At 39.9% G+C, this 22008-nt stretch overlaps 2 protein-coding genes across 6 annotated transcripts in view; both read left to right on the forward strand.

Annotated features, from left to right (window-relative positions):
* Positions 1-125: 125 nt before the first annotated feature.
* vps26bl (vacuolar protein sorting 26 homolog B, like) lies at positions 126-10859 on the forward strand. 2 transcript variants are annotated; one of them, XM_044222059.1, is made up of 7 exons: positions 126-504; positions 2556-2712; positions 4185-4349; positions 4492-4667; positions 4761-4903; positions 7429-7594; positions 10468-10859. In XM_044222059.1, exons 1-6 carry the CDS (start codon positions 282-284, stop codon positions 7564-7566), a joined length of 1002 nt encoding a protein of 333 aa, XP_044077994.1. In that variant the 5' UTR covers positions 126-281; the 3' UTR covers positions 7567-7594; positions 10468-10859. The 2 variants fall into 2 exon arrangements, with proteins under 2 accessions (XP_044077994.1, XP_044077992.1); XM_044222057.1 differs by having other exon boundaries at positions 7429-10859.
* Positions 10860-14542: 3683 nt separating this feature from the next.
* Positions 14543-22008, forward strand: part of arhgap32b (Rho GTPase activating protein 32b) — a 111474-nt gene continuing 104008 nt past the window's right edge. For 3 of the 4 annotated variants that reach the window (XM_044222060.1, XM_044222061.1, XM_044222063.1), the window contains exon 1: positions 14544-15037. The gene's annotated coding sequence lies outside the window, so the exon portion shown is untranslated. Of the gene's footprint in view, positions 15038-22008 lie in introns of all 4 variants that reach the window. The other variant, XM_044222062.1, reaches the window with a different exon arrangement.

Consider the following 22008-nt stretch of genomic DNA (forward strand, 5'->3'; position numbering starts at 1 on the left):
ATCGTTGTGTTAGTTTATCAGTGAGAGTGTAGTTTATATCAAAAGTTAAAAAAAGAAAAGACAAAGAAAAAAAACCCGTTTGATAAATACAGCTTTCCTTCACATGACTGTCAACGCATGCGCAGTCAACCGGTTGTAACTCGAAGTATTCAATAATCAGGGAAGCTGTTTGCACTCAAGAGCTCACAGCAAAACGAGAAGAAACTACGGTGTGCTGTTTTACAGAACAGGGGGCGTCTTTGTCAGCGGGTCCAGTGTCAGAGCTTGACTGACGAGCAGCGATGAGCTTCTTTGGTTTTGGTCAAAGTGCGGACATTGATATAGTTCTGAATGACGCCGAAACAAGAAAGAAAGCTGAGCATAAAAGCGAAGACGGCAGGAAGGACAAATATTTTCTCTTCTACGACGGAGAAACGGTGTCGGGGAAAGTCAACGTTACGCTCAAGTACCCGGGAAAGAGGCTGGAGCACAACGGCATCAAGATTGAGTTTATCGGCCAGATAGGTGAGCGACTGGCAGGCCTGCGTTTCATACTGAGCCCGCCCGCTGAGAGAAGTAGCCAAAGTATGACAGGAGATATGAGGGAGCTAGCTACAGGCGCTGAATACACTAATAAACACTCACACCGTGTGGTTTAATACATTTATCTTACTAAGTAACGTGTAAACCACTTAAACTTCGCACCGGCCCACAACAGACAGCTGTACTGTCGTAACAAGTGTCCGTATGAAGTGTCAGGTCTCGTGACACACGCGGGTGCAAGCTAACATCAGCTGACACATCAGCTATTGGCTAGCTGTGTCAATGACCTTTGACCCTTGTTTTTTTTTTTTAAATCCCTGAGCTGTTATGTCAGATTAGAACTGTGACTTTCATACTAAGACGTAGTTTACCTATAAAAGTCCAGGGCTGACACACACACACACACAATGCAAGTAGCAGCGGGCTGCAAATAAAAGTCGCTTTTGTGCTATTAGCAAACTGATCTTGAACATTACAAAGGATGATACAAACCGCATGTATTTTTGCTGGATGATTCTCACAAAAACTAACCAGAACTGAAGTTGAATTCAGCAGTGGGGAAGTGTAAGTACATTTGTAAGTGTGTTTGTTTACTTAGATCCCCAGTAGCGACTGTAACCACAACAGTAGCTACTCTTCTTGGGGTCCACATAATCTGTTTACAACACTTCAAGGAAAAAAACAATACTTCATTGAAGTACTGTACTTAAGTACAATTTTGAGGTACTTGTACTTTACCGGAGTAATTCAATTTTCTTGATAATTGATGATTTTACTCCACTACATTTATCTGACAGCCATAGTTACTAGTTATTTTGCAAATTAAGAGATGTGCTCATAAAATATAATTAATTGTTACAGTTTAAACTGCCCAATAGTATATAAAGTAGTTCCACCTTGACCAGCTGCAACATTAAAATGCTTTTTTACATGTTAATGCATTAGTAATAATAACTCATAATAATATATAAAAATGTAACATTGACAGATGTTGTACCCTTCAGGTGCATAATAAGAACTAGTACTTTTGATACTTAAAGTAGATTTTGATAATAATACTTCTGTACTTCTTATATAAGTAAGATTTTGAATGCTGGACTATTACTGATCATTTTTACACCACTGGATCATTCTCTCACCACTGGAATTAAGGTTGCACCATATAAACTCAGTCAGGTAGTCTTTGTGTCAAGATAGAATACATTTAATAATACAAATCCTGATTTTGTTATAGGGTCAGGACTGTCCTTAAAGGATGAGGTCGGCTATACATGTTATACACTTTTAGTTGTGTTGGAGCTATGTAAAAAAAACATTTTAAAAAAATGCATTTGTAATCTGCAACTAATTGCACAAAGGTTGCACTGTGTAAAGCCAGCCTGAGGGCCCACTTGGTTAAGAAAAGATAACTCCTCATTCAGTCTAGCTACAGCTTGTTTGCATTCTTTCAAATGTACATATACTGTTCTATTTTAATTTCTTTTGTAATATATTCAAATGCAGTCTGCCTAGTTAAGCTGAGTTTGTAGCAGCAGTAGGGAGTTCCTCTTATTTTGTCCTTTCCAGACCCTTAATGCCCAAATGCTTCTTGACATTTTACATCACTGCTGCTCCCCTCCCTTTCCCCTTTTTTCTGTTCACCACCATTTGTTTCCAAATAAAGAAGAAGAAGTACTTAAGATCGGGGGTAGAAGGGCAAAATGGCAGCTTAAAGGTGGCCTTGTTAAAAAAGAAACTGAAGTAATGAATATGGTGTACACAAAGGCTGCCTCACATCAGATAGTTTAGAGCTGCAGTGGAGGAACTATGATGGCCCAGTCGTTAGATAATTAGCTCAGTTGTGTTTCAGGTAAAGCAGTTTAAAAGGATTTGATAGTCAAGACAAATCTGTTACAATTTTCTCCTGTCATCAGATCAAATCTTGTCTATTTGCAGCTGTCAGCAGTGAAGGAAAAGCTTGTACAAACTCTTTATCAGAATGTATAAAAGTGCTGCACTGTAGTTGTCTGATGCTATTAATGTATATTTTCCAGAGCTGTACTATGACAGAGGAAACCACCATGAGTTTGTGTCTCTTGTGAAAGACTTGGCTCGGCCGGGGGAGCTCACGCAGTCACAGACGTTTGACTTTGAGTTCACACATGTCGAGAAACCCTACGAGTCTTACACCGGTCAGAACGTCAAATTACGGTAGGCTCTACTGTGTGCTCTGTGCATGAATTCTTTGCAATATAGATTTGGTAGACATTTCTCACATACACCATACACTTTTATTTACTAGCACCTTACATTACATACAGTAGTTCATAGGAACATTCATGTTGGCAGTCGAAGGGTTTTCCACTAGCTCGAATCTTAAGTCGAAGTTTACCTTAGGTAAGTCTCCTGAATTATTGGTTTGGATGTATCAGCTGATAAAACTCCTTTAGAAGATGTACATCAAACAGTAAAGACTGAATACTCATCATGGTATCTGTATGCACGTTAACATCCTTATGTTATTGTTCGCATGATAACTTACTAGTGGTAAAGTTAGCATGTAATACGCTAAGACGCCAACATTAACATGTTAAAGGAATAGTTTGACCTACTGGGAAATACGCTTACTCGCTTTTTTACCAAGAGTTAGATGAGAAGATCAATGCTACTCTCGTATTTGTCTGTTATGTGGGGTTATGTGCAGGGCTATTTCTTGGCCACTACCCATCAAACCACAACTCGTTGTGTGATGAGATATAACGTGTTAATTATTGAGCTTTAGAGGTGCTGCTAGGCTGATTTTTCTTTTACCTTTGGACAGAGCCAGGTTAGCTGTTTCCCTGTTTCCAGTCTTTATGCTAAGCTAAGCTAACGGTCTCCTGGCTGTAGCTTCATATTTAACACACAGACATGAGCGTGGTATCAATCTAACTCTTGGCAAGAAAGTGAATAAGCATATTTCCCAAAATGGTGACGTATTCCTCAAACATGATTGGGAACTGCGCAGCTAATTGTATGTAACGCTCAACACTAACCCTGACGAACTCCAGCTCAGGCTGATGAGATGTGAACCGAGTCTGATAATGTAGAACGGAGCCTGACAAGCTGAGTCCGACATGTCCTAATGTGGCCACTGTAAAGAGGATAAACCTTTGTTGGACGATATATTGTCCTAGAAGTAATTACGATAACTGACATTATTGTCATTTTAAGACCATTTTATGCCACTGATATTATGATAAGCATAATAATGCAAGTACACCCTTTCAGTTTACTTAGAATCCTTAAGAATATTCAAACATTGGCTTGGAATGTGGAAAAAAATATTTAAACATCCTAAATAAAAACAAAACAATAAATAAAATGGACTCTCGGACTCTGTTAACAAAAATTGCACCTAAATAAATATTAAACGTTTGGCTCAGGGTTAGGCTATAGAGTCATTCATTCCTGAACAGGTAATATAGTAATGGTAGGGGAAACCCTCTGTTTATTCTGGCATCATGTTGTCTAAAATGTTGAAAAAACAAAGCAAAAAAAGTTTTTCTTTCCATTTTTCATCCATCCAGCAACTTCTGTTAGGCTGTACTGCTCAATACACAACCAGCAGGGCCGCTCACTGGTTATAGTGTTACAGTCTTGTAGTCTTGTCTCATCGGCATGTGATTTCTTTCTTCTCCCAGCTACTTTCTGAGGGCGACAGTAAGCCGGAGACTGAATGACATCAGCAAAGAGCTGGACATTGTGGTTCACACGCTCAGCACATACCCTGAGCTCAACTCCTCCATCAAGATGGAAGTGGGGATTGAGGACTGTCTACACATAGAGTTTGAGTACAATAAGTCCAAGTATGATTTTCTTCTTTCTCAATAATCCACTAAAATAACTTAGGACTTCCTTTTGGATCAGAATTGTACCTGTTTCCTTCATAAAAGAAGAGAGGGTGAAGACTAGTGTTTGGTTTTGACAGATCATACCGTTTGCTTGCAGGTATCACCTAAAAGATGTGATTGTAGGGAAGATTTACTTTCTGCTGGTGAGGATTAAGATCAAACATATGGAGATTGACATCATCAAGCGGGAGACAACTGGCACAGGGCCAAATGTCTACCACGAGAACGACACCATAGCAAAGTACGAAATCATGGATGGTGCACCAGTCAGAGGTAATCATAAGGCTTTTTACCGTCTTCAGTGGTGTTTCAGTTGTGAGTTCATTTGTTGCACACTAAATCTGCTTCTGACTCCTTGTGCTGCAGGAGAGTCCATCCCCATCAGGCTGTTTCTAGCAGGCTATGAGATGACGCCCACCATGAGGGACATTAACAAGAAGTTCTCGGTGCGGTACTACCTCAACCTGGTCCTCATAGATGAGGAGGAAAGGCGCTACTTCAAACAGCAGGTACACATACTGCACTATGGCTTCATGTTAGCTTGGAAGTTATCTGTGGTTCATTTGTTGACTTCCAGAAGGGCCGTCGCTGTTCCAGCTGTTGGTGGTTTGTTTCGTTTTCTTGATGCTCTGATATTTTGAGTTTTATTCTGTGCTTAGTCATAGTGACTATTAATGCTTTGTCGCTCTTCTCACGCAACTGAAAACTTCAGGGTGCGACAGAATGTTAAAGGGGCATTCTACCGGTTTTACACATGAAGTTCAGTTTACTCGTCACGAGGAGAGGAGAAGGAGGAGGAGGAGGAGAAAACCGTTGTATAATGGTCTTCTGTGGCTCTGGAGGGAGCGTTCTCAAGTTTGAAAAAAATATCCCTGATGATGTCAGCAGGGTTACAGCATCTCCACTTGGTGTTGAGACTTAACATTTTCAACAGAAAGCCTGCATTACAAAGGGGAGGTGTTGGGTTTGAAAGAAATGGGCATTTAGGAGGCAGGAGGGGTCTAATGAAAGACACTATTCAGTGGCATTATGGGAAATGTAGGATTCGGCAAAACTAAAAGTCAGGATATCTCGGCCTGGAGTACCCCTTTTAGTCTGTTGAATATACTGTTTTTAATTGAAACTACTTTGAAATAATATTGTTTAGTTTTGTATCAGTTTTGTTGTGATTTATCGATTCCCCGCCCTAAATACACATTGTACAGTTCAAACTAGAGCTGTAACGATTCATTTCATCGATTAGTCAAGCATCAGAAACATTCGTCAGCAACTGTTTTGATAATCAGTTAATCGTTTCTGACATTTTTCAAGCAAAAATCTCCAGCTTCTTACATGTCAGGATTTGCTGATTTTCTCTGTTTTTTGGGGTGTCACGATTCGATTTGACTTTCGATTTGAAGGTCACGATTTGATTTTCTTTCATCACTGAAGGCTTTGCCATTGTTAGACTATCCAGTCGTGATCTGTAAAGATCAACAGATCATTGGTGTTATGCCTTGACAACTGTCGTTTACATTTTCAGATCATTCTTATTCTCAAGTGTTATATAACCACCATATAGTTTTTTGGGAATGCACCACACTAAGGCCATATGGTAATTTATTTAAAATGTAATCAATAAATTATTTCACCAGTCAATTGGGAACAAACTGTTAAACACAAAAACAAAAAGAAGAGTCACTAGATGGCAGAAGGGTACTTTACAACAACAGCTTGAGTTTCCTCACCTGCAAAAAGCCACCAGGGCTAGAGTCTCTAATCACCACTGTAGTTTTCTGGCAATGACGCGTTGATTGTTGACAGAACTCACGGGGATTCTCCGTCCTCTCCGGCTGCACCGGTAAGCTACGCTGTGGCGTCTCTGAAGTGTTGTTTTTTTCTTGTCTTGTCTTCGGACTTGGGCCAGACGCGCGCAAGTAGGCAAGGATGAAGAGGGAAAAAAATAAGGGGAAAATCCTCTATCCTGCTTTTGATTTCAAAGGTTGAAATCCAAAGCTCATTTTGATTGATTTTCAATTTAGAATCAAAATCGTGGCACCCCTAGTTTTGTATCATAGTAAACTGAATATCTTCGGGTTTTGGATTGTTGGTTGGCCACAACAAGACATTTGACATGTCACCTTGGGCTCTGAGATATTGTGATGAGGACATTTAGTAGACTAAATGATTAATCAAGAAAATAATAGATTCATCGATAATGAAAATAATCATTAGTTCCAGCCCTAGTCCTCCACCTATTAACATTTTATAATGGAGGCATTTGGTTAGTTGAGCAAGCAGACAGCCGGCAGCTAACAGGATATATAGTACCTCATTATTAACCATGCATGCTGTTGACCAATAAAACATTCATTCACGGACAGGTGAACGTGACTGACATCAGCACATAGGCTAAATATCTCAAACAGTGCAATTCTGTTCAGTCAGAGGATTTTCAATAGTTCCATTTTACATAAGCATGCCCTTTCTGAAACCAAATCATAAGACTGGGAATTGTTTTCATTCAACAGCTCTCATGACTGTAATTTTGTCTAAGAGTTTGATATTTGTTCATTTATATATAGGGCTGCATTAATCAAAATATTATTGTAATCGCAACATGGCCAAGTGCAATATCCAAATTGCAGAAGCTGCAAATTTTTTGATAAAGGTAAAATGTGACAAAACAGCATGATAATGCAGAGACGCCCTGGCCTACAAATCTTGTTCTCCAGATGGAAGAAACATGTTTGGTACAGACCTCAACAAATGTCACATCATCGTGATTTTAATAGTTTTTTTTCAGTGAAAATTAATATTGTGATGCAAAAATGATCTTTCCCACTAATCGTGAATCATATCGCAATCGTAATATCTGTCAAAATAATTGCAATATGACTTTTTTTTTTACCATATCGTGCAGCCCTATTTTTATATCAACTGAGGATTTTCATCCTCAGTCACAATTTCCAGCAGGGTAGATGTGAGAAATCACCATTGGCACAATCCCATACACCATCTTGTTTATCATTAGTCTTGTGTTGTGTTGTTGCAGGAGATCACCCTGTGGAGGAAGGGTGACATAGTGAGGAAGAGTATGTCTCACCAAGCAGCCATCGCCTCCCAGCGCTTCGAAGGCTCCTCCAATCCAGAGAAGTCCCAGACCCAGAGCAATGATGAAGACAACAGCTAAAGCCCAGCTCATACGTCACCCTTGTGTAGTGAGTGTCTGAGTGAACACGGTGCAGAAATTGTCAGCAAATTTTGAATGTGAATATCATTTGTTTGCATTGAGATAGAATGCGCTGCAGTGTTTTTCAGGATGTGTGTGTGAGTGAGTGAGAGAGGCTTTTAAATATGTGTGTGTGTGTGTGTGTGTGTGTGTGTGTGTGTGTGTGTGTGTTTCAAGGGAACAAACAGTCAGACCAGACTCAGACTGTAGTTGCAAATAATTGTGTGAGTGTTTGTTTTAACCACCTTGAAGTACCAGCTGGGTGGAGTTTATCACATTAAGACTGATTAGACAGTGTCAGCTAATTTCTCTGCTGCAAAGAAACTGCACGAACTAGGCTTTTAAATGCTTTACTTCATTTTCTTGGCATTTACTATACAGTTCAGTGGGGCAAACTTCACCCAATAGATGCACTTAAATATCATTTGCAATTACTGTTCAGCCAATATCTTGACTTCACGTGTGTGTATGAATGTACAGTGTGTGGCAAAGAGCCACCTCGGGTGTATTTCTAACTTTCCTTCAAACGACTTACTTGGCTGGAAGATTGCGCTGTGCAGAAACTGTAGTCATACAGTAGGTTTCTAACAAGTGGGTAAACAATAGATCTTACAGTACAATTCTGAATGTCTCCTCGTAGGAATGTGAAATTGTGACGGTAAGTCATTTAAGATTATTTTGCTGCAGTGCCCTCAGCTGAGAAGCAGCACCACTTTTTTTTTTTTTTTTTTTTTGCTTCTTCATTTAAAAAAAGAGCATTGACTCTTAGATAATAAACACAAGACTTTAACATGCTCTAATTGAAAGGAAATACATTTACATATTTGTATAAGATAATGCTTAAAATATTTTCATACATTCCAAGACTCTCATCAGAAATAGGCATGACTAGTATATTTATTTTTTACAAAAATTCAATTTTTAACCAACATTTGACATGTTTGATGCATCAGCTGGTTGTAGCTAGGTGTCAGGCGTTGCCACTGCTGCTAAAACAAACGTGGCACTTGTGAGCGCTGTGGGATTTTTCTTCCATCATTTTTACAGTCTCTGATAGTTTGAAGCCCTGCTTAATTATTTGCACTATGATCTCATTCTGCTTCTTTCTGCTCTCCGGTGTTTATGAACTTACTGGACGCATGGCAGGGATCAGAAGTAGAGTGGAAATCAGACTCCACTATCCCCGGGTATCACTTCATATCTAATATAGACAGTATTACACCTGTGTTTAGTGACAAAGTCGACATAGATGCTTGTGAGTCCTGCCTTAATAGGCTGCTGGGGCAAACTGCCCTGTTTGGTAAGTTAGCTTTGTGCCCAAGGGTTTATTGCCAAAATGTTTGAGTGCAGTACTAGAGAACACTTGGAACAGTGTACTGCTGCGCCGTTTCTTCCCATTTAGACTGTGCTCGTCCGTTTATCCACTATAGTCACTTTTCATGAAGTTAAAAAAAATGGGTTTAGTGTAAGGGTGGTTTCAAAAAATGTTATTGTGAAAAAAAGGAATGTATAAGAAAGGCTACTTAGTCATATTGAGCACTTAATTCAAATTCAGTCCCAGACTGTATATTTTCTAAATAAGGAGGCAATCAGGTTTTTTGTTGCTTCTGGTCAGGCAGAGTAGATAATTGAGTTCCTGTGCCATTACTACTTTTTATTTTGTTTCATTTTCTAAAATATATTTTCATCCATCCTGAAAAAGAGCAATTCCCTTGGCATGTTATTGATGGTGGTGGAAATCACGGCCTTGTAAGCTGTTCCACAGTCTCTTCTGAAGCTCAATTCTTATTCCTTCTTTTTACCTGCTTTCTTTTCAATTTACATTTGTGTTTCCTGTTTTTAATTCTTTCTAAATGTAAAGCACTTTGAGCTGCGCATTTTGTATGAAAGGTGCTATATAAATAAAGTTTATTATTATTATTATTATCATCTTTATTAATTTGCATTAAGGGATTGTACCAAAATTATTTGGGTGGGAAGGAGGGGACGAACCTTGTGTGACTTTAAAAAAAAAAAAAAAGACCTCCCCCCAGGGTTATTAATATTTGTTGGACCCCTCCCTTCCCCTTGCAAAAAATGACAACATTCTCCCCTCCTAATTTCTCAACTCAACCCTGATTTCAAGCCTACTATGTTAATGAACCAATAATAGCCCAAATCGTTCATTAGGAGTAGAATTGGTAATTGCCAAATTCATGGTAAACATAACAAATAGTGCGTTCTGTTTACCGAGCATTCCAGCTGCTCTCTATTATTGAACCAAGAGCTACAAAATGAGCAGTTATTACCGCTGTCACTGAATTCACGAACAAGAGGCGGCTGTGGCTGCAGAAGGACCTCAGCATTGTAATATTTTTGCTTCACGGATTGGTAGAACAGGTTGGGTTGTGCTGAACATGCATGATATTATAGGTTAATTTTATATGAATACTGTACATTTAACATTTCTGTAATTCTTTTTAAGTGCAGAATAAAGTGAAGGTTAGTCGGCTAGTGAAAAAATGGTGTGCTCTTTGCAGAACATTAAGCAAATTTTAGAGGTGGTGCAATACAGAGTCTATGGAAAGATGCAGTTAGACGCAGATTCACCCGACGAGGCACAAATTGACGCAAAGGTGCGGCCACGCTAGTTGAAAATGTTTCAACTAAAATATAAATCTGGGGCATGGAAATATTAAAGATCCTTTCCTGCTCTTTTAAATTTTAAACCACCCTCCCTTCAGCAAAAAGGGAAAAAAAACCATAACCTTCCCCCTTCTCTGAGCTCACCTCACCCCTAATCATTTTCTTACAGTCCCTAAATTGTATAGAATGAGTTCAGCATTATTTCCCTGCCTAACTCGACATCCTTTATTTTGGCAGTTACCTCCACTGATACAATAACACTTCACTGAAAACTGTTGAAGAAAAAAAAGTACCAATCAAGAAACCCAAAGCAACTTTGGAGTATGTTCAGTACATGTTTGTTGTTTTGTTTTTTGTTGTTTTGTTATGTGACTGGGATTTTCATTTTTGCCAGTACTGGTACAGACACACAGTATCCAAACTAACCCAGTTTGTAATAGAGCGTAAACTGAGATTATAATAGAAAAGAATGATGAAATGTACAGTGTAAATGCACAATGTAAATGCAACCCTCCTCCCTCCTTTTGTTTATGTTCATGTCATATTTCATCTTCCTGTCTATAAATGTTGATTTTAATCATTTTATATTCTTGTTTTACTTTGAATTAAAAGGGAGTACCTGAAAAACATCTTAATTGCATGGCACTGATTTGTACAAAGTAAGTGTGGTCTTCCTGGGTCTGCCAGTGTTGAGACTTCTCTTCCTAATTAACACATCTATTGTTTCAGTCACTTGTGTTGAGGAATTCACACCTACTGTAACTGAGAGACACAAGTTGGTTGTCTGTAACCCAAGCTCACTTCTCTCTCACTAACATGACATGGATGCACTCACATTGTGGTTTTGTTTTTGAATATATTTCTTCCTAAAAAATCTCATACTGATTAAAAAAAAAAAAAAAAATAGACAGTCTTACATTTTTACTAGAATGAATCCGACTTGTCCAAAAAGCGAATGTGTTTGATCACTGCACGTTTAGTCCTTCTGTAAGTGACGGGGACATTCTCAAATTCAGTTCATTTTGTTGGATTTATTTTTTTATATGGAATAAGCAATTTAAATGCATCATGGTCATCAGTAAATGCCACATTGATGGCCATACAGCATATCCCCAGTATAATTCTCCCTGTGTGGAGCTAATGTTGTCACTAGAGGGCAGGTTTGGATCAAACGTCCTTATGAACTAGATTTTCTGGGCAAAGAATACAATTATTTATGTAAGTGAAGGCCATGGTTAATCTATATTACTCAAAGAGTAACAGATTATGAGTAAAGGTGGGCTGTTTAGACATTTATACCTAGTGATAACCAGCAATTGCTACATCTGTTAAATGTGTAATTTAAAATTGACAGCCCTACAAAGAGTGTAAGCAAAGCTATTTTGCCTCAGAAATAAAGCAGAAACTTGTCACTCCTGAGGCAAATCTTGTGTTTTTATGCCGTGTGCAGACAGCTAAAACTGTTCCAATGACTCATTCATCATGTTAAACAGGGCGAAACTCAGTTGAATAGATTCCACAGGAAGTATATCATGGCATGGTATTATGTGATGAATGTGCCTTCTGGATAGCTAGAAAGAATGTATGCTATGTAAAAGAAAACCTTGCTGCTAAAGAAAAGAATGTTCCTGAATGAATACAAAATGAAGGTTCTATTATCTAGTGGCACATCTGTCACAGCGAGCTGCTTCTGAAATTCCTTGTGTTCGACAGAAAGCCCGATGAGTTGTTGCATAGTGGCACAAGAAAAGACGGACATCATCAAAATGCTGAGCCATGTTCATGAGACAGAAGCAGCAACTGCCAGACCTGGATGTAAGTTGAAATAGATTGAAGCAGTTGAAGAAGGCTCTTTTCCCAGAGCAAAACTGCTCTTAACTTTTTCTCCACGTGGATCATAACAGTAATTACACACAAATGTCCAAATTGTTACACCTGTCCAAATTTGCTCGCACCGCCCGAGCAGCAGCTGTGGCTTTTTAGCTTGTCTGTTCTCAAACAACATTTTTGCTGTGAAAATGAACAAATGTAATGGCAGCATGCCTTTGAGTTGCCAAAGGCGAAGTATACATAAATGTAGAATAAATTAAGTTTTATTATTATTTTTATTATATAGAATGTCTTAAAGTGAGTGAGTGATATACAGTATACTTATTTAACAGTTAAGTACATCATGTAGCTTATTGCAGTGGTGGAAGAAGTATTCAGATCCTTTACTTAAGTAAAAGTAGCAATACCACAGTGAAAATACTCCACCACAAGTAAAAGTCCTGCATTCAAAAGCTTAAGTAAAAGTATAATCTACAGCAATGCATCATATTCTATAAGATCATCATAAGTTTGCAGTGTCGCTGTCCTGTGAGAACCACATATCTCTAAACAGCCAACTGTTCATGAGCTCAGAAAAACAGCCGTTTTCTGCTTTGTGACGATGCATCTTCCAGCTGATCCAAAGGTTTGAAATCGTTTATTTAGCTGAATGGTAAGTGACTTTTCTCAAAGGAACACTGGCAGATGCAGAAATCCTTTACTGGCCAGTAACTGGCTGGTGACTGCAGCTCATTTCTTTCACTGGTGGACGTTTCTTCTGGCTGTCCCAATGCGAGGACACACCTGAGAATGACAAATAACATGCATGTAGCTGATGACCTGCATAAAAGTTCAAATGTGTTTTGGACCATTCCTCTTACAGCATTGTTTCAGATCACTGATAACTGGGAAAATCTTTCATGAATAGCTTGCTTCGGGTTCTTGAACATACCAAAATAAAAATTTTGATCATTTTAAGCCCTACTGTTGAAGATTTCCTTCTATTCCTATTCTTTGTGTGATACAGCCTCTGTTCAGTTTCAGATGACAAATGTTTCTGCTTTTATAGACCGCTTGTTTTAAACAACAGTATGATCCAGGATCAGCTTCTGTTTAGAGGTGCTGACTAAAAAAGGGGACATCCTAGTTGACACAGGGGCTATTAACTGTAATAAAGACAAAGGAGGTGAGGTTTGTAGTTGAGAGCACTGATCCTGAAGAACAGAGATGTGTGAGTGACACCGGGGAGGTGAAATTAGGGCAAAAAATGTCCGTGATTACATCTCTCACAACATTTCATAACAGGCTAACAATGTTGAATCTGCTGTCTCTGGGGTAATTGACACTTTCCATGTGAGTTGTTTGTGTTAAAATGATGTGCAAACTTGTAGGAAGAGTGGAGTTAAATTGTTCATCTGACCACTTACACCAGCTGTTTGTGCATCATGGCTGAACAAGCTGCACAGCACAAACACTAAGCTGTTGGGGAAAACTAAATAATGTGTTAATGCAGCGAAGCTGCCGCTCCATGTCAGCACTGAGTGAAAGTGGCGCGTTATCTTTCATACACCCAGGTCGTTCCATATATATTATATCCATATATATCCATATATATATATATATATCCATATATATCCAATATCCATATATTCCATATATCACGTATACACTGTGATACTAAATAACTGCTACATACTGTAAGACACAGTTCATTTTTGCTCTATACCACTATATGCTAACACTACTGGCGTGTCTTAAGACTCTGGGATGCTTTTACTATAGGTTAGTAAAGAGAACCAAGATTTCTTTAAGTGTGAAAGTTAATTCGCCCATCCCTGAGCTTAATTTAGTGTTCCACGCTGTTGTTGCAGGTGGAAGCCTTATTGTAGCAGTGGATCAGCCTCCTATAACAAAAATGGGCCCTTGGGTGCACTTAGCTACTTCTATGCTGCCTTCAGGTGCACCTTCTGTGTTCCTGCTATCTAACTTCAGAATTAATACATATGACTCGCCTCTTTTTAAGGCCTTGTAGGCAATAGTGTGCCGTCTGGGAGCCAAATTGGAGGTAAAAGGTCATCAAGGCTCAACATAGTCTTTGGATGGAACACATGGTTCATTTCTGTGCTGTATCTGGTTGGTTATTGGCCAACACTCCACAGAGAAGAGTTTCATTTCATGTTTTTACTCAATTCTTGGTTTCAGTTGGAAATAACAAAACTGACCCTGCTTTTAAAAAGTTAGAATGTGACTGTTGGTTTGTTTTAGAACTTGAATTCTTGTAAGATCGTTAATGCTGCATGAATGGGAGAAAAATGCTCTTCAGCTGAGCTATCTAAGCAGTGTTACATGAACTCATTATGCGACCTTCATAGTCTCAGCCATTTTAATTCCCAGCCACACATGTCCCTAAACCGGCACGATAGCAAATTGCCTTTTTCCTCGTCCTATTCTCTCAGTTGTTGGAATTGCTGGGGCTCAACATTTCCGACAGCACTTGAAGGCAGCACAGAGATAGCGCTGCTCCTCTGCTCCAGTCAGTATCCACTCCGAGGTGTGCTCTCCATTGAGTGGCACACGGAGGAGAGCCTATTGACAAGTTCTGACCTGGAAATAGCGTCCTGTTACTCCAGCGCAAGGCCAGTTTAGTGGGACTTTTGTTTCGATAGTGAAGGAGTGTTTGGAGGGCGATACTAGTCTTTATTTTCTCCCCAGAACAGAGCAGCAACTGTCTGGACGCTGCCTGTGATCCTTGTTGTCCCGGGGGAGCCTTTTTTGTTTAGGGTCAACCTAACGTTAACCGTTAACTTCCCTCAGCTTGGAGAGTAATTGAAAAATATTCTCAAATACTTTCTGCCTGACGTGTTTGAGTCTGCTGGGTTAAGCTGTGATGAGGAGAGAATTTAACAGCGGCGAAGCGCCAGACGGAGACAGCGAAAGCTAAGCTTATCTCACCAACCAACGGTGGTCAGCTACCACAGCCGCGACCACAAAAACACAGGTACTTTTACTTACTTAGCACATTAATGCTACATGCTCGTGATGTGTGCTTTGCCTCCTTTCGCATCACTTTGCTAGATAACGTTATGTAAAGCTGTAGTTGGTGTTTAGTGGCCAGACCGTGAATTCTGCTAATGTTAGACGGCGCGCAAGTGTATTGTGTGAGAGAGAAAGAGGGTAGATGTGTCTGTGAAGGGGTTACTGGCGAAAGCGCGAATAATGTCTCCCCAGCCTAGTCGTGGCTTGCACGGAGTTGGCTAATCCTCCCGTAGTGACAGAATTGTATGCAGAACCCCATTCAAAAATAGGGCATTTTAACGCTACGTTGAGTTCAGCACTTACACCATACACATAACAACAGTATTTGAGTAATATTAAATCGTTTGTTCTTGTTCGGCTGTACAACCAACTACTAACTTACCAAACTCGATAACGAGCCCCGTGAACTAATATTGGAAGTTTAAAATATACTCATGTTCACGTGCCATTTGGTGAATCAGATGATGCCGCATTCAGCTGGAGACCGTATCGAGTCGTGGAAGATTATTATTTATGTGTTTTTAGCTCTTTACGCTGACCATCAAACAAAGAAAATTTAAAACTGCTAGATTTTCAACGGAGTCTGGCTTATGATGTTCTCCACACACGCGAAGTGCATATGTGAGAAGCTGGCAGAGGAAGTCAGCCTAGTTCTGTCTCAGTTTGACAGGCTGCAAACCATTCATTTGCTGAGTGTTGTATTAGCCTACCTTTTGAAAATATCCTAACATTAGCAACTCCACTGAAACAAGTGCCGCACTGTACATACTGTAAGGGCTCCACTGCTTCTATCAGAAAAGAGTTGGTCTAGTTTTTCTATTTGGCATTCTCTTTTAAAGTGATTTTCATTTGAAATGTTGAATCCTAAATTAGGTGTGAGCCATGAGGGACTGTCTTAAAAGCTGCCCACTCCCTCACATGTTATTTGATCCACAGTTCCAATGGTCTTCTGATGCTTCGCTCCCTGTATTACATTATGATTTAATCAGATATGCATGGCGGCCTTTAATCCTTATTTAACTAGGCAAACCAACTACAAACAGTACACATCATTCATATCCATGCTGCCCAGTACAACTACAGCACTGCTGTGCCATTGAGCATCATCTCCTGTGGACCATTTGGTTAGTGAATGCCTTGCTCAAGGGCACTTTGAGTTTCTCAAGCGTTTTCCAATCATCTCCCTTGTGGATCATTTCCTGGTCAGCATGACTAATTAGTTCTAGCAACAGGCCTCTAAAACCTATTACATTTCTGCCTCCACCATGATTGAGGTGGAACAGTTTACAAGCCATGGTTCATTATGCATTTTGCTGTTGAGGGTCACGGTTCAGTGCAGCGGAGGGAAACATACCTGTGCCAGCTGGCTTCTTGTGTGTGTGTGTGTGTGTGTGTGTGTGTGTGTGTGTGTGTGTGTGTGTGTGAAAACAAACAATAACATCTTAATCTGTATTTGTACAACTGTGCTAGTATTCCTAGCATGTTTGTGCTTGATGCTATTTCGATCCAGCCCTCTACTCTAGTTTGTTATCATTTCTTATATGAAGAAATAACCCTTTTGTCTCTTGTATTTTACTGTACCCACTTTCATTTTCACAGCCCTCAGTAAGGCTACAATATTATACACTTGGTTACAAAATCTCTAATTTCTGTCAGAAATATCCATCCACAGTGCAAAGTGGTGCTGTGAATTTCCTTTTTTTCCCAAAGGAGTCATTTACAAAATGAGTGGTCAAAAGGAGCAGTGCACAGTGGACTAACCTAATCTTTAGCCGGAGTAACGGCAGGTAGAAATTTGATTCTATCAGGTATTTCTAATGAAATCTTTCTAATGAAATTACACTGGTGAGACCTTTTGATGGACATTGATCAGTATGAATGCTAAACCAGTCTGTTGCATTCAGGGTTGGGTTGCTCATAGAGCTAGACACAGTTATAATAACAATCAATTTTCATGTCAGTCACATCTTTTGTACTGAGTTTTGCAGAGGTCATTTTGGGTCTGAGATTTGCACCATTCAGTGAGTTCTTCTTTTGTTGCAGTTATTGAATAAGGACTTTAGACCATGATTCCTATACATTGATGCCGTAATTGCAATTCTAAGCTGATGGGCATTAAAGCCAGATGATTCATTTGTATTGTTCTTGGATTTTTTTCTAGCTGAGGAGAAATTTTACAGCTAAATACATATAACAGACGACTCATTGTGAATTAGTTTGTCTGAGATAAACCACAGTAACATTTATATTCAGGTTCTTTCAAGCTGCCATGTCTTCCAATTTAGGTTGAGGAGGTGGCTTAATAAAATAGTGAAATGCCAGAATGTAGCCTGTAAAGAATAGTTTCATTTGGGGCCACTGCAAGACTGTTCACATTACCAAGATAAGGTACTAGTTGGAAGCAAATGAGCAAAGCTAATGCCAGTGTTAAAAGTTTGGACAGCCAGCTGCAGCTGAAATAACAACTCACTCTGGTGCAACAGATAAGACTCAAACGATTTCAGATTTACTGCTGTGGTAACTTCAGGATTAGCCGTATCGTAACAGACAGAGGGTCCAAGTAGTAGCTGCTTATGGCTGATGCAAATCTTGGAGAGTGCTGCACATTTGTCACACAAGTGAAGCTGTTGCATTGGAGTCTGAGCTCAGTTTTTGTACCAGTGGACAAGTAAAACCAACGGGATAAAGGAAGAGGCAGAGAAAATACAACAATTCAGGTTCCAGTAGTGAAGAAGACATACTAAGAGCAGCAGACTGCGTAAGTTAGTGTGTAAGTAACTGCACTGTCAAGGGGTCTGAACTTGCCTACGGTCCCTTCTACTTTGGCTGTGTGTTTTTGTATTAAGTTAGTAGTGTAGTAATAACTATAGTAAGCCTATTCAAATACTCAGTCTACAGTAGTTTTTAGCCAAGCTAGCAGCATGGTTCTATGGATGGTCATGGTCGGTCAGCTCACCACTTTGGTCCAGACTGAAACATCTCCACAACTATTCGATGGATTGTCATAACATTTTTCACAGACATTCGTGGTCTGCAGACAGTGGATGTATCATACTGACTTTGGTGATCCTCTGACTTTTCCTCTAGCGGCACCATGGGATTGGCCTTTGTGGTTTTGGGTGATATGTCTCAACAACTAATGGAGCCACTAGCATGGCTGAAGACTTGTTCAGAGTTCATTAAGAAGCACAGAGGAATGCTAACTCTTTAAGTGGTCATATTTGAAAGCATACATGTGTTCTGCTTTTCTTTTGGACTTCACACCAGTGATCTAGTCTGATTTTGTGTTGTTTGTTTGTTTTTTCAACCAAAAAGCTGGCTGTCCTGGATAAAGCTGGTGGCTTTGCTTGCAGAAACGGAATTGTTAATGGTGTTTTTGTTTCTGTTACGGGTTTCTAAGAAAAACGAAGATGGATGCCAGTTTTCTCTGTTGACCTGCAGTTTTTCAGCTTTTGCGTCAGGTGTGTTTCAACCAGTAAATATTCTGCTGCAATCTTTCTTTTGCAACACGGATGCTGCCTGTGCATCATTTAAGGATTAGTCATACCATTCAGGTAATTAAAGCCAGTGTGCGGGACTTTTGCATATAAAAGTAATATAAATTCAAGCCCTTGCCAAATGAGTTCACACAATGCTGATTAAGCCTATCACCAGCAGGTAAATCACAGAACACAAACGCAGATAACCATCGGTGTAGCTTTAGCTTTCCTCGTCAGAGAGCGCTGAGAGAAGGGCCTGAAGGCAGACTCAGACGTCACGTTACTGCTCTTGGACAGGTTGGTAAAATATTTGGAGTAGGCTATTACACCCCTATTACATTAACTCTACCTGAATAATGGATTATTGTCTTGGAACTGTGGAAGTTTCTCTGTGTTTTTGTAACTATTTCTGAACACGAGCCTGAGGCGAGCTCACTGTAGGCATACATCATAAGCACGCATCAACAGTGTTTGTGTAATTACTCTCACTGCCAGCAGGGGGGGGGGACAAAAGTTCCGCACTGCAGGTTTAAATAACTTGATGTCCTCGAAGATAACAGATATGGTAAATGGCTACATTTATATAGCACTTTTATCCAAAGCGCTTCCCAAGGTTTTTGCCTCTCATTCACCCATTCACTCACACGCCACTTACAGCGAGCTACCACGCAGGGAGCTGGCCATACCTTTTCTGTCAACTTGCAGTCACATCACATTGTGTTTTGTAACTTTTGAATGGCCTCAAACACCCTCCTAATGAAGCCAAATCTTGGTTTAATATGTTTTCAGATCTTGGTCACGCTACGTCAGTAGCTTGTTGTATACAGTAATTTACATAAGAGAAGCAATGATAAAGGAGTGTCAGGTTTTATCCAAATAAATACAGAGTGATTAATTCAGTGGTATGCAATTAAATCAAACAAAATTTAAAACTAATTTAAAACTCAGACTGACTGTCCTTTCTACTGTTACGCAACCAACCACTTTCTTTTGTTTTCTTGTTATGGACACGAAACCTCCTGCACTCTCAAAGGTCTCCTTGTTTGTCTTCGTCCTCAGCGGCCACGCACAAAGCCAGACGTGACCTCTCACCCCGGCCATAGATACTGACGCATTGTGCGGGGCTGAGCATCCATTGTGATTGCTTTCCGCATGTTCATTAATTATGCATATTGCATACGCTGCTATCCTCAGGCCTTGTCCCACACAAACATAGAGCCTCTGACTCTCATTCTTAGTGTGAAAAAGCATCTCGCTCCAGGCTCGGTGCACAATCACAGGCCTCTGAGGATGCCGTGACATTCCCAAAGGAGATTCCATTCCCCCGTAAACAATCCTGGCATTGACACAGGCACTGATTAGTGAGTTGCCTGGGTATTCCCACAATGGCCCAGCAGAGGATAATGCTATCGGATCAACAAAATGGAGTTCTCATTTCAGGACTTTGTTGGCAACAAGCTGTGTGAAACTACTTGGGTGCGTTTAGGGAAGCCATGTAGCTGAAACTAAGCTTACTATCTTACCAAAAGTGTCAACATTCAACAGATTGTTCTGACAAGGTGCTGAAAGCATCCAGGAAGCACTGGAAGCTGTCAGAGCTACTGGTACCCGAGTTCAGAGATTTGTCTCTTATGCTTTCTGTCAGCACTTTAATGCCTTTTTCCTGGAGTTATAGGAGTAAGGTGATGTCAAAACTGTGGTGCAGCAAAAATGTTTTTTCCCTCGGTCTCCTTTCCAGTCTTATCCTTTTTTTTGTGAACAGGGTAAAAACATGAATTTTATCGATCCTTGAGGGGGAAATTGGGTCATTATAGCAAAGAACAGAGCCAGTGGGGAAAAGTTCTAAACTATGACTAAAAAGCAAAAGCAAAAAGGGCAGTAAAGGACATAAATAAAATATAAAGAAGTGAAATATTTAACATATAGCACCTTCATTATATTAAGAGTTTTGACTGAGTTAAAAGAAAATGTATTTGGCAATGATTCCTAAGAGGAAGCTGAGGGGAAGTGGCTCTTCTTTGTGGTAAAACTTACATAGACAGAGCACAATGTGTCATACTCTGAAAACCACAATATGCAACCAAGAGCTGAAAGGCTAAGGCTAGCCTGCAGCTAGCTAAAAATATTAGATTTCAGCATGTCAAAGGTATAATGACAAACTCAATATTGTCGGTCTCTCTGTGTCCCTTCTCCTTACTTTGCTTTTCTTGGAGAAATGATACCACTGAAATTTTGATATTTACAACTATTTTATATATGTTGGCCCTCCAACACAGTTACCTTCCCTAGCTTTAACCTAACAAAGATCAAAACCAGGCCTTGCATAGCTTAGTTAGCTTCAACCTCTACAGTTTGTCTGGCCAAATTAGCAACTGTAACGTATTTAATGATAATCAAGGCACATAGCCTCAGCTTTATGGAAGATACATCCCCAATGTTATAAAAGATCTAATAAAAGCATGAGAAGAGTAGCCGGTGAACGCTGATTGCTGGTTCTTTGTCTTACCTGTTGTTAGTAATCATACAATAATGAAAAAATATGGTTCTTTGGATGCCCACAACTTTTTTGTTAGTGGATGGGTGCAAGTGACAAAATGCTTGCTGCACACGTCAGGATCCCAGTTGTCCCATTCTTCCTGCTGATGCCTCACGTCTTATTGCCTCAATCCACTTTTAGGACGGTGTAGTCCCTCATTCGTCCAGGAGTGTTCCATCGTAGAAAAGGTTTCAGTAGTATGGGAGCCGAAACGTCTTGATTCTGAAAACAGTGTCCAGATGACTACGACTGAAACCTTTTCTACGATTAATCCACTTTTGTCTTCTTAAAAGCTCCCTTTTTCGGTTCGGAAGCTTATAAAAACTTAGCTCTGGGTTCTTTACCCTGTTGGTAGTGCATCCCACCACACAGCAGCTTTTAGGCATCTTTCTGTTGTTTGCTAGCAGACCGACGCGACAAGGAGGCGTAACCCAATACAAAGTCAGTGGAGAGCAATGAATCCTTTTCCCCTCCAGTGTGGGCGGGACTTAATAGTGCTCTATCTCTATTAGGAAGAATCACACTATTATCTTGAAGTACACATTAAATTTTTTCTAATTGACCGTTCTCTAAACCCTCTCCCCCAAACAGTGATTGTCCAATTACAGCTTAGCAATCGTAACCAGGCACAGCAAGCCTGTCAAGCTTTGGATTTCTCCACACGTTGAAGCGGTGTACATGGGGCAGTAGTAAGAGAGACACAGTGTATATGAAGAGTTTAGAGCATGGTGCTTTTTTAAATTACTTTCCCAAAACCATCAAATGCAACAGCAAAAATGTAAGGAATGGATTCAACTGAACAACAGATTCAATCTGCTGTAGTGTAAGCTGCAAACATTAGCATATCCGGCTAACTAGCTCACTTCAGCTGCTGCAAACACATTCAGGACAGTGGCTGTTCTCAGTGTCAGTCAGTGT

The sequence above is a fragment of the Siniperca chuatsi genome, linkage group LG14 (assembly GCF_020085105.1).
Source record: "Siniperca chuatsi isolate FFG_IHB_CAS linkage group LG14, ASM2008510v1, whole genome shotgun sequence".
Classification (NCBI taxonomy): domain Eukaryota; kingdom Metazoa; phylum Chordata; class Actinopteri; order Centrarchiformes; family Sinipercidae; genus Siniperca; species Siniperca chuatsi.

Excerpts from the sequence above, each read along its gene's own strand:
- vps26bl (XM_044222057.1), top strand. The coding sequence starts at position 282 with ATGAGCTTCTTTGGTTTTGGTCAAAGTGCGGACATTGATATAGTTCTG. Across the intron at positions 4,668-4,760 it reads GGATGGTGCACCAGTCAGAG|GAGAGTCCATCCCCATCAGG; the intron begins GTAATCATAAGG and ends CTTGTGCTGCAG. Across the intron at positions 4,904-7,428 it reads GGCGCTACTTCAAACAGCAG|GAGATCACCCTGTGGAGGAA; the intron begins GTACACATACTG and ends GTGTTGTTGCAG.